The following is a 13,146-nucleotide window of genomic DNA, read 5'->3' on the forward strand; positions in this document are numbered from 1 at the left end:
GATTATCATTGTTATTTTATATTTTTAGAGTTTTTTGGGCTACTACTACTACTACTACTACTACTACAACTACTACCACCACCACCACCACCACATTACCACTACCACCACAACAACCACTATGATCATTATTCTCCGTATTATCTCCTCCCTCACTATTTCTGGCGCGGGAACACCTTCAGAAATGACATCCCTGCACCAGCCAGGCAAGCAAGCAGCCAGGCGGAGAGGAAGGGAGGGAGGGAGGGAGGGAATGCAGGGCGCGGGGTCCAATAATATTCGCTGCAAATCACAGTATCATCATCACGCCTCCCCGAGCTGGCACGCCGCGTCGGGGAACTTGAAATGAAGAAATACCGCAGCGAGAAGGAGGAAGAGGAGGAGGAGGAGGAGGAGGAGGAGGAGGAGCAAGGCACACATTTACAACTCGTGTTAGCATTATGAAGATGAAGCTAAGGCCGGGGGAGGCGAGGTTGGGGTCTGGTTAGGAAGGAGGGGGACCAGATGTGTGTGTGTGTGTGTGTGTGTGTGTGTGTGTGTGTGTGTGTGTGTGTTCTAGTTGAGTTAGGAGTGCAGTATTATGCATGCAAAAGGCTATTCGCTTCGTGTGACTGGTTTTGCATTTTCTCATTTTTTTTATTTTTTAAGTTGGAATTTACGTGGTCCCAGTGGTGATGTTAGTGGGTTAGTCGGCGTGGCTTCTGTAGTGGTGGTAGTAGTGGTAGTAGTAGTAGTAGTAGTAGTTGATGTAGTTGAAGTAGTGGAAACAGGTGGAAATAAGATAGGGGGAGGAGATAAAGAAAGAAAAGAAGAAAGAAAGAAGAAAGATATAAAGAAAGAAAAAAGAGGAAAGAAAGAAAGAAGGAAGGAAGGAAAGAAAGCAGAGAAAGAAGGAAAGAGAGAAGGAAGAGAAGAAAGAAAGAGAGAGAGAGAGAGAGAGAGAGAGAGAGAGAGAGAGAGAGAGAGAGAGAGAGAGAGCAACAGCCTCCAGGAAATAAGGCCAGGGAGTGGAGTGGTAGGAAGGGAGGGAGAGAGGGAGGAACTAAAGGATAATGAAGAAACACAGCCCGCGAACACTTAAGTTACCCCGCCATGACACCTTAATGTGGCCCTGTGGGGAGCTGACACACACACACACACACACACACACACACACACACACACACACACACACACACAGGAGCAAAGAGAGCTATAGCAAGAAGAACCAGAAGAAGAACAAGAAGATGAGGAAGGAGAAGCTGAAGAAGAAAAAGATGAAGAGGAACGAAATCAAAAACATGAACAAGAAAAAAGAAAAAAAGATGATAAAATAGAAGAGAAAGCACGATAAATTAACTAAACAACTACTACAACACACACACACACACACACACACACACACACACACACACACACACACACACACACACACATGAGGTCTTCCCCCCCTCCCCACAAAAACAGACAGACAGACAGACAAAAACGGACATACACACACATAAACAGAAAGACAAACAGACGCACAGACAAGCAGACAGACAGAACCACACACACACACACACACACACACACACACACACACACACACACACACACACACACAGGAACACACACACACACACACACACACATTTTTTCATTTTCTCTTCATCTTTCCATTTAAATTTATTCACGTATATATTTTTTCTTCTCTACTATCCTTTTTTTTCTTTTTTTTTCTCCTCTTCACCTTCACCTTCTTCTGTCTCTTTATCTCTTTCTCTCTGTCTTCGTCATCTTTACAATTCTCTTTTTTTCTGCCTTTCTTCACCTTCACCTCCTCCGTCTCTTTGTTTCTCTGTCTGTCTTTTTATTTCTTTATTCTCGGTAAGGAAGGATGACAAACGCACTACAGAGGGAAATAAAGAAAGAGGAAGAAGGGAGAAAAGAAAGAAAGAAGGAAGGAGAGATTTATGGAAGGAAAGATTGAAGGAAGGAAAGAACGAAATAGAGAAGAAAGGAGAGAAAGACGGAAGGAAGGAAAGATTGAAGGAAGGAAAGAACGAAAAAAAGAAGGAAGGAAGGAAAGACGGAAGGAAGGAAAGATTGAAGGAAGGAAAGAACGAAAAGAAGGAGAAAGGATAGAAAGACGGAAGGAAGGAAAGATTGAAGGAAAGAAATAACGAAATATAGAAGAAAGGATAGAAAGACGGAAGGAAAGAAAGACGGAAGGAAGGAAAGAATGAAATAAGAAGAAAGGATAGAAATACTGAAGGAAAGATTGAAGGAAGGAAAGAACGAAAAGAAGAAGAAAGGATAGAAAGACGGAGGGAAAGAAAGGAAGGAGGAAGGATAGAAAGACGAAAAGAAAGAAAGAAGGAATGGATGACACAATCGCACAACAGCATAACATAGGAAGCTCGTAACTCGATGCTCTTATGAATAACACAGTGGGACTAGTTCAAAGAGATATCAGTAAGTATCTTTATGTAACTTTATGAGCCTCTCTATATCCATAAACCTTCATCTTTGTGTAACTTTTTCTGTAGTGAATGCAAATGTTGTTTATTATTACTTTTGAAAGATGCGATTGTGCTCTCTTAACGATTGTGAGTACTCTTAACGATTGTGAGTATTCTCTTAACGATTGTGAGTACTCTCTTAACGATTGTGAGTACTCTCTTAATGATTATGAGTACTATCTTAACGATTATGAGTACTCTCTTAATGATTGTGAGTACTCTCTTAACGATTGTGAGTACTCTCTTTACGATTGTGAGTACTCTCTTAACGATTGTGAGTATTCTCTTTACGATTGTGAGTTCTCTCTTAACGATTGTGAGTACTCTCTTAACGATTGTGAGTACTCTCTTAACGACTGTGAGTACTCTCTTAACGATTATGAGTACTCTCTTAACGACTGTGAGTACTCTCTTAACGATTATGAGTATTCTCTTAACGATTGTGAGTACTCTCTTAACGATTGTGAGTACTCTCTTAACGATTGTGAGTACTCTCTTAACGATTGTGAGTACTCTCTTAACGATTGTGAGTACTCTCTTAACGATTGTGAGTACTCTCTTAACGACTGTGAGTATTTTCTTAACGATTATACCCGGCAGTACTTCAGTGATGTATTTCTATGTGAATGGGTCTGAATTATATGTAGATTTAATGTTTATTTTTCATTATACATTTTTTTTACAGCAAAGGAAACATCTCGAGGCCGAAAGAAGGAAACAATAATGAAAAAAAGCCCGCATGGTGATCTGTAGATATTTTTTTTCCATTATGCGATATGAAATACAAGTTTCCTACGTGAATTGGACCCGCTAGTACTGAATCGACGCGTTCGTTTGTGGGTACCTATGCATATATGTAGATTCAGTGGGTATTTTTCATCAGGACCTCTCGCCAGAAATTGACCTCTCTTTTGGCCACTCCTCTTAACTCTTTTTTTATATGAGCAGTGATTTGTGTGTTTTTTTTTTTTTTCGTTATATATTGTGTTCCTCTTTCTTTTTGCCGTTGAGCTGTTTCCTTTACTGTAAAAAAAATATAATAACATTCTTTTACGATCTGCCGACATTTTTTTTCCATTTTGCAATATGAAATACAAGTCCCGTACATGAATTAAACTCGTTAGTACTTTATTAACGTGTTTCTTCGTGAGTAGCAACGAATATATGTAGATTCTGTTTATTTTTCATCATGCAATTACATTCTTTTATAATTTGCTGACACTTTTCCATTTTGCAATATGAAATACAAGTCCCGTACATGAATTAAACTCGTTAGTACATCATTAACGTGTTTGTTCGTGAGTTGCTATGAGTATATGTAGATTCTGTTTATTTTTCATCATGCAATTACATTCTCTAAAGATCTGCTGACATTGTTTTCCCATTTTGCAATATGATATACAAGTCTCACACATGAATTAAACTCGTTAGTACATCATTAACGTGTTTGTTCGTGAGTAGGTCTTAATATATGTAGATTGTTTATTGTTCATCATACAATTACATTTTTATAATCTGCTGACATTTTTTTTTCCATTTTGCAATATGAAATACAAGTCTCACACGTATTAAACTCGTTACTACTTCATCAACGTGTTTGTTCGTGAGTTGCCATGAGTATATGTAGATTCCGAGCTTATTTTCCATCTTACAAGTATTTTTTGATGATCCGAGCACATTTTTTCATCCGTTCTACTATGTTACCGATTTCCCGGAGGTCTCAACAGTCAGCGAATATTGTAATTTCGTCATTCATATGCAGATCAGCGGCCTTGTATGCCTCGTCAACAGCCTCTCCGCCCCTCACCTCTCGCCCCTCTCGTCCCCACCCACCGGCACTCCTTCAACCCCCTCCCCCTACGGCACTCCTTCACTCTCCACTCCCCGGCACTCCTTCAACCCCCTCCCCCTACGCCACTCCTTCACTCTCCACTCCCCGGCACTCCTTCAACTCCCTCCCCCTACGGCACTCCTTCAACCCCCTCCCCCTACGGCACTCCTTCACTCTCCACTCCCCGGCACTCCTTCAACCCCCTCCCCCTACGGCACTCCTTCACTCTCCACTCCCCGGCACTCCTTCACTCCGCCCCCTCAGCGAAACGAAGGTCCCGTGATATAATACCGTTGTTGATGGTTTTCCTTCGCGCCGATAACGTAATGAATGTGGTATTGTATTTGCGTTATGTAAGGTTGTTTTTTTTTCTTCTCTTTTGGCGGGCTTTCTTTTTCCTCGCATCTAAGGGATTGAGAAGTAAATATTAAAGTCTATTCACTATCCGTTCGTGTTTGGTGATTGGAAACGAAGATTGGTTGTTTTGATAGATTACTTACGCGTTCAGTGACGAAAAAGAAAATTATTAATATATTTTCTTTTCATTTTTCACCTATTTTTTAGTGGTTGTCGAAGAAGAAATTCGTGTTTACATGATTTTCACTCGTTTGGTGATTAAAACCGAAAGATAAGTTGCCTGCATTTGTGTTTTTAATCGCGTTTGACTATTGTAAAGAAGAAATTTGTCCATATTGTTTCCAAGCGCTCTGTTACGGAAAGAAAAAGAAAATTATATATACTATCTTTTTTATCGTTTTGGACCTGGAAGCGAAGGTGCCGATTTTTATATATTTTCCACGCATTCGGTTGCTCAAAAAAGAAGACAATTTGTATTTAGAGATTCCATTTTTCGCGCTCTCGGTGATTAAAACGAAAAGAAAAAAATGTCGATGTTTTGTGTTATGTTTTATTCCGGAGGCTGAAAGTTAATAGTAAATGTGTTTGGGTTTTGCTGTGAATATTGCTTTTCCCGACTGATTCTTTCCATTTTTATTTTAAGTTGTTGGTGGTTGTGACTGGAAAGATATAGTCATTGTAATTTTGTTATGTTATTTTCTGATATTTTTTCCTAGTATGTCTTGAGGTCTTGTGTTTGGGTTTTGCTGTGAATATTGCTTTTCCCGACTGATTCTTTCCATTTCTATTTTAAGTTGTTGGTGGATGTGACTGGAAAGAAATAGTCATTGTAATTTTGTTCTGTTATTTTCTGATATTTTTTCCTAGTATGTCTTGAGGTCTTGTGTTTGGGTTTTGCTGTGAATATTGCTTTTCCCGACTGATTCTTTCCATTTCTATTTTAAGTTGTTGGTGGTTGTGACTGGAAAGAAATAGTCATTGTAATTTTGCTCTGTTCGTATTTGTTTTCTGATTATTTTTTTCCTTGTATGTTTTGAGGTCTTGTGTTTGGGTTTTGCTCTGAACGTTGCATTCCCCGACTGAATTGTTTTTCTTTCTATGTTAAGCTGTTGGGGGCTTGGGGAGAAAATGATTTGTTTGTAAGTCGTGTAAGTTATTCTCCTAACAACCTGCGTAAACAAACCGCCTTAGTCATTATTTTCTACTTTACAGGAAATCAGAAAAGTAGTCATTTACTCATTTGGCTTAAGATTTAGGCAAAAATGTAAAGGCCAATTCTAGAACACTCAAACCCTGAATGACGAAGACAACTATACAAAAATAGGCGTCATGTTGAAAAATTGATGTAGACAAAAACCTGGAAATCTCTGAAAAATGACTTAGGCGATTATTTTATGAGGGTGACGATATTTCAGATGTTTGGTTTACGAAGAAAAGATAATATTGGATTTCCTTATTTGTATTTTCTTTTGATGAATTCACTAATTTTTGTGTTTAGTGACTATAAGAAAACGATTTGTCTGTGTTGTGCGAGTTATCCTCCAGAGATTGTATTTTATTTCCTGTTTTTGGTATACGAAGAAAAGATAACATTGCCTTTTCATATTCGCCTTTTTTTATTGATGGTTTCCTTAATTTCCGTTCGGGCGAGTTATTCTCCCGATGATGCATTTTATTTCAAGTGTTTGGTGTTCGAAGATAAGAGATAATATTGGTTTTCCATATTAGTTTTTCTCTATAGAGGAATTCACTGATTTTCGTCTTTAGTGACTATAAGAAAACGATTTGTTTGTGCGTTGTGCGAGTTATTCTCCTGACAATGTATTTTACTTCAAGTGTTTGGTGTTCGAAGATAAGAGATAATATTGGTTTTCCATATTAGTATTTCTCTATTGATGAATTCCCTGATTTTCGTGTTTAGTGACTATAAGAAAACGATTTGTCTGTGCGTTGTGCGAGGTATTCTTCTGACAATGTATTTTATATCAGGTCTTTGGTGTTCGCAGATAAGAGATAATATTGCCTTCCCATACTAATATTTCTCTATAGATGAATTCCCTGATTTTCGTGTTTAGTGACTATAAGAAAACGATTTGTCTGTGCGTTGTGTGAGGTATTCTCCTGACAATGTATTTTATTTCAGGTCTTTGGTGTTCGAAGATAAGAGATAATATTGCCTTCCCATATTAATATTTCTCTATTGATGAATTCACTGATTTTCGTGTTTAGTGACTATAAGAAAGTAGTTTGTCTGTGCGTTGTGCGAGGTATTCTCCTGACAATGTATTTTATTTCAGGTCATTGGTGTTCGAAGATAAGAGATAATATTGCCTTTCCATATTAATATTTCTCTAAAGATGAATTCACTGATTTTCGTGTTTAGTGACTATAAGAAAACGATTTGTCTGTGCGTTGTGCGAGGTGTTCTTCTGACAATTTATTTTATTTCAAGTCTTTGGTGTTCGAAGAAACGAGATAATATTGGTTTTCCATATTAGTATTTCTCTATTGATGAATTCACTGATTTTCGTGTTTAGTGACTATGAGAAAACGATTTGTCTGTGCGTTGTGCGAGGTATTCTTCTGACAATGTATTTTATTTCAGGTCTTTGGTGTTCGAAGATAAGAGATAATATTGCCTTCCCATATTAATATTTCTCTAAAGATGAATTCACTGATTTTCGTGTTTAGTGACTATAAGAAAACGATTTGTCTGTGCGTTGTGCGAGTTATTCTCCTGACAATGTATTTTATTTCAAGTCTTTGGTGTTCGAAGAAACGAGATAATATTGGTTTTCCATATTAGTATTTCTCTATAGATGAATTCACTGATTTTCGTCTTTAGTGACTATAAGAAAGTAGTTTGTCTGTGCGTTGTGCGAGTTATTCTCCTGACAATGTATTTTATTTCAGGTCTTTGGTGTTCGAAGATAAGAGATAATATTGCCTTCCCATATTAATATTTCTCTAAGATGAATTCCCTGATTTTCGTGTTTAGTGACTATAAGAAAACGATTTGTCTGTGCGTTGTGCGAGGTATTCTCCTGACAATGTATTTTATTTCAGGTCTTTGGTGTTCGAAGATAAGAGATAATATTGCCTTCCCATATTAATATTTCTCTATTGATGAATTCACTGATTTTCGTGTTTAGTGACTATAAGAAAGTAGTTTGTCTGTGCGTTGTGCGAGTTATTCTCCAGAGATTGTGTTTTATTTCAAGTGTTTGGAATACGAAGAAAAAATAACATTGCCTTTTCATATTCATATTTTTTTCTTATAAATGGTTTCCCTACTTTCCGTTCGGGCGAGTTATTCTCCTGACAATGCATTTTATTTCAAGTGTTCTGTGTTCGAAGCAGAGAGATTGTTGCCTTTCCATATTCGAATTTTTGTATTGATGAAGTCCTTTATTTTCGTGTTAAGTGGCTGTATAACAAAGTAATCTCCTCCTTCATTTCCCAGCATTTTCTTTAACGATTCTTTGCTTTATTTCAAGTGTTTGGTGTCTTAAGAAAAAAAGACAATATTGGCTTTCCATATTAGTGTTTCTCTATTAACGATTTCCCTAATTTTCGTGTTAAGTGACTGTATAAGAAAACGATATCCCTCCTTTGCCAGTGAATTCTCTGTGACATCTTTTTTTTTTTTTGCTTCATGTCATTCATTGTGTAGTAAATAATCCTTACTCATTCGAATTTTTTAATGGCGGAGGAAATTGTCTTATATTATTACGTATTTGATGGCTGAGAGATAAGATAATTTGTCAATATGTTTTTTTCTGGTTTTTCAGTCAGAGTTTATTTTGTTATCACGTGTTTGGTGGCAGAGAGATAAAGTAACTTGTCGATGTGTTTTGCTATTTTTTATTTTATTTTCTGACTGTTCATTTGTTTATCCAATTTGTCTCGAGGTGCAAGTCCAGTGTAAGGGGAGTCGTTTCATGCGTCAAATTTAAGAATGATTGATTGGTGTGTATTAGATAAAGTAATTCGTAACTATTTTTTGCTTCTTTTTGTTTTCTGACCGACCTTTATTTTACCTAATGTATCTTGAAATGTTGAAATGCGATGCCAGTGTAAGAGGAGTCGTTTCGTGTGTCAAGCTCAAGATATAGTGATTTGTCGATATATATCTCTGCTTTTTGTTTTGTAACCGATTATATTTTTACTCAATACGTCGAGGCGTTGAAATGCGAGTGGAGTGTAAGAGGAGTCGTTTCGTGTGTCAAGCTCAAGATATAGTAATTTGTCGATATATATCTCTACTTTTTGTTTTGTAACCGATCATATTTTTACTCAATACGTCGAGGCGTTGAAATGCGAGTGAAGTGTAAGAGGAGTCGTTTCGTGTGTCAAGCTCAAGATATAGTAATTTGTCGATATATATCTCTACTTTTTGTTTTGTAACCGATCATATTTTACTCAATACGTCGAGGCGTTGAAATGCGAGTGGAGTGTAAGAGGAGTCGTTTCGTGTGTCAAGCTCAAGATATAGTAATTTGTCGATATATTTCTCTACTTTTTGTTTTCTGACCTGACCACTTTTTTTTACGCAATGAAGTGTTGAGTCCAGAGTCTAGAGCGTGTAAAAAGAGTTGTTTCCAGTGTCAAGCTCAAGAAGAAATATTTTGTGTATGAAGCCAGGTGTGGAATCTCTCGTTAGTCTTGTATTCCCATGGTGATTTCCTCGCTTTCAAAATATCTCGCGTTCTCTAAGAAATTACCTTCCTCCCTTGCATGAAGAACAAGCACCAGGTGGTCTATAGGGGCCTGGTGCTCTTTGCTCCGACGTAGGTTCTTGAGGGAAAAAAAAATGTGCCCGTGGGTTGGATTTTGTGGATTTATGTTTAAAATGTCACTGCACGTTTGAATTTTCCCGTTTTTTTTTTTCAGTATATTTTTTCACGAGAGCTTAGTTAGTAAAGATAACACACACACACACACACGCACACAGGTACAGGCATTGAGAAAAAATGTAAACTGATAGAAATAGAGCTAAATTATGCTTTGCTGAGTGCGTTTTTGTGTTTGTGTGTGTGTGTGTGTGTGTGTGTGTGTGTGTGTGTGTGTGTGTGTGTGGACTGGTGTTTGTTTGTGTGTGTATGTGAATTGGTGTTAGCGTGTGTCTGTGGAATGGTGTTTGTGTGCTTGTATCTGTTTGTGTGCGTGTTTGTGAATTGGTGTTAGCGTGTGTTTGTGGAATGGTGTTTGTGTGCTTGTATCTGTGTGTGTGTGTTTGTGGTTTGGTGTTTGTGTGTGATTGTGATTGTTTCCGTGTGTTTGTGGCATGATGTTTGTGTGTGTGTGTGTGTGTGTGTGTGTGTGTGTGTGTGTGTGTGTGGATTGGTGTTTGTGTGTGTTTGAGTATCAGTTCGTGCAGTCGGCGGCGTGAATTACCTTTCATTACTCGCTGTTATTCACTGGCCACACCGCGTCCCAGCCGTAAATTGGGGAGCCCTGCAGAGTACCTGGCGGAGGTGAGTCACAGGGCGCGGTAATTAGACTACTAATTCCTCGTTGAAGAGCTGAGCTAAGCCATTCGTCAGAGTCGGCCGGTAAAGTTCTGTCGTTTGTCAGGACGCGGCTCCCGCTGTCATCTGGCGGCGTCCACTCCGGCATGAATGAATGTTTAATTAGAGGCGGATATGAAAGAACGGAAGGCAGGATACGAGGTCGCAGCGAGAGAAAATAATAGCCGTCGTAAAAGCTTCGATCCATCAAGTCAGGGACGGTGGCCGCGGCGCACCGGAGCGTAGCTGAGGAAAAGTCCGGTAAAGAAGTAGGGAACGGACATGATCACAGGGAAGAGGACCGATGGCTGCGTTGTTCCCGGAGTGCTGAGGTGAGGGTCCGTCACTGAGGAAAAGTCCGGTAAAGTGGTTAATCACAGGGAACAGGACCGGTGGCTGCGTTGTCCCCGGAGTCACTGAGGAAACGCACGGTAAAGGAGAGAAGAACATGAGCGGATCTTGGTGTCGCGTCGTTTCAGGAGGGTTGAAGCCCATCGTCGCTGAAGGGTCCGAAAAAGAAGTAGAGGACAAACATGACCAAAGCAAACAGGTCTTGGGGTTTTGTTATTCCTGAAGCGATGAGAGCCGTCGCTAAGGAGCCGTCCAGTTAAGGAGAGTGAACATGACTACAGGGAGCAGGTCCGGTGGCTGCGTTGTTCCCGGAGTGCTGAGGGGCCGGCACTGAGGAATCGCACGGTGAAGGAGAGAATGAACATGAGCGCATCTTGGTGTCGCGTCGATGAAGTGTTTATCAAGACACTTCTCCACCCGAAACTGACCTCTCCTTTTGGCTACTCTTTACTTTTATCTTTTACGGGAGCGGCGAGTAGCGGGCTTCTGGACTGTTAAGCTCGCCTCGTTGTGTTGGGCTATTTCCTGGATTACTTAGAGGATTATTGCAAGGCTTAATTCTGGTGATAAGCGGTCCTTCTAGATTTCGCTGTGAGGTTTTATTATATACGTTCATTTGGCTTGTATTTCCATTGTAGTGAGAAGGGGATTAGAACTTTTAACGATCCTCCCGTTGAATAAATGAAACGTAAGCGGTTGTTATTCAGTTAATCATAAGCTGTAGAGAAAGATGGAGGAGATGGATGGATGAGAGATGGATAGATAAGAGATGGCTGTAGAGAAAAATGAAGGAGATGGATGGACAGGAGATGGAATTAATAGGATAATTGAAGAAAATTGATAGAAGAGAGAAATTCAAGAAAAAGTAAGCAGAAAAAGACAAGCTCAAGAAAATATAAATGAGGAACAGAATAAGATGAAAATAATTAATAGACGAGCAATGGAAGAAGACAATGAAAAGGAAGAAAATGAAAGAAGAAAAAACACTAAAAAGACAATGAAAGCGAAACCTGACGCACCTGGGAACACCTGAGAGAGAGAGAGAGAGAGAGAGAGAGAGAGAGAGAGAGAGAGAGAGAGGGGTAAAAAATATAGATAGGACTAGAAATCGTGGAAGTTGTGTTATTATTTTCGTGGATAAGTGTATTGACCTGAGAGAGAGAGAGAGAGAGAGAGAGAGAGAGAGAGAGAGAGAGAGAGAGAGAGAGAGAGAGAGAGAACTAGAAACATACCTACATCTCATTACATCTGATCTTTAGCGCCTGAGAGACAAAAAAAAATACGTGTTCGGAACCAGTTCATTACACGACACCATCTGGAGGCAAAGTTTCCATGCTCAAAAACTCCAGGTAATCATTTTTTTCCCGCGCCTCTAGTCTTGCAATGTCGCCTGTTCGCGCTCTCTATTATTTACCCCTGGCCGAGGTGAAAGATGCGGGGTCACATTTTAACTATTCATCATCGTGTTTTATTTCATTAGGTTTAGTCTTACCTGTTTTACCTGTTCGTGGCGTCAATTATATACCATGATCCGATGTTTAGATCCCCGGGTTGTGTCTTAAATATCCATGAGTTATCTGATTTTTATTTCTGTTTTGATATTCTATTTTGAGGCGGCATAGGAAGGAGAAAGATAAAAAAGAGAAGCTTGGAGAAGAGAAGTTAAGGAGTGTAGTGCAAGAAGGAAGGGAAAGAGTGCAGTAAGGAGAGATTAAAAGGAAGAATATGTGAAGAGTGGATCAAGGAATGGAAGGGAAAGGAAAGGAGCGAGTGAAGGAAGGAAGGGAAGGGATAACGAGGGGAAAGGAAGGAGAATATGAAGAGTGGATAGAATGGAAACGAAATGAAGGGAACAGGGAAAGGAAAGGAGCGAATGAAGGAAGGAAGGGAAGGGATAACGAGGGGAAAGGAAGGAGAATATGAAGAGTGGATAGAATGAAAACGAGATGAAGGGAATAGGCAAAGGAAAGGAGCGAATGAAGGAAGGAAGGAAGGGATAACGAGGGGAAAGGAAGGAGAATATGAAGAGTGGATAGAATGGAAACGAAATGAAGAGGATGAAGAAAGGAAAGGGGTGTGTGAAGGAAGGAAGGGAATATGAAGAGTGGACAGAATGAAAACGAGATGAAGGAAATAAAGGGAAAGGAGCAGGAATGGGAAAAGGAATGAAGGGATAACGAGGGGAAAGGAAGGAGAATATGAAGAGTGGATAGAATGGAAACGACATGAAGAGGATGAAGAAAGGAAAGGGGTGTGTGAAGGAAGGAAGGGAAGGGATAACGAGGGGAAAGGATGGTGTTTTCCCCTTTCCCTCATTGATATTTTTCCCTCTTTCCCTCCTACTCCTTTTTTTCCTTTCACCTAATACTGGTTTTTTCCTCTATTGCAACCATTTTTTCTCTTTCTCTTATTACAAATTTTCCCTCTGGACTTTTTGTCATTTTTTTCATATCAATTAATACTCTTCTTTCCTCTGACAATACTATTCTTCCCTCGTATTGATAATCTACTTTTCTTTTTCTATTTTTTCTATTATTTCCCTTTGATTTACTCCCATTTTTTCTTCTTTCTCTCTACCATGATTTACTGCCATTTTTTCTCTTCCCCCTTTATC

At 39.2% G+C, this 13,146-nt stretch overlaps 1 protein-coding gene across 1 annotated transcript; it reads left to right on the forward strand.

The window, feature by feature from the left end:
* The first annotated feature begins 4,239 nt into the window (after positions 1-4,239).
* Positions 4,240-4,602, forward strand: LOC126988298 (uncharacterized). Its single transcript, XM_050846360.1, has one exon. The coding sequence runs from the start codon at positions 4,240-4,242 to the stop codon at positions 4,600-4,602; it is 363 nt and encodes a 120-aa protein (XP_050702317.1).
* Positions 4,603-13,146: the final 8,544 nt, after the last annotated feature.

The sequence above is a fragment of the Eriocheir sinensis genome, chromosome 68, assembly GCF_024679095.1.
Source record: "Eriocheir sinensis breed Jianghai 21 chromosome 68, ASM2467909v1, whole genome shotgun sequence".
Taxonomy (NCBI): domain Eukaryota; kingdom Metazoa; phylum Arthropoda; class Malacostraca; order Decapoda; family Varunidae; genus Eriocheir; species Eriocheir sinensis.

Coding starts and splice junctions, on each gene's coding strand:
- LOC126988298 (XM_050846360.1), top strand. CDS start 4,240: ATGCAGATCAGCGGCCTTGTATGCCTCGTCAACAGCCTCTCCGCCCCT.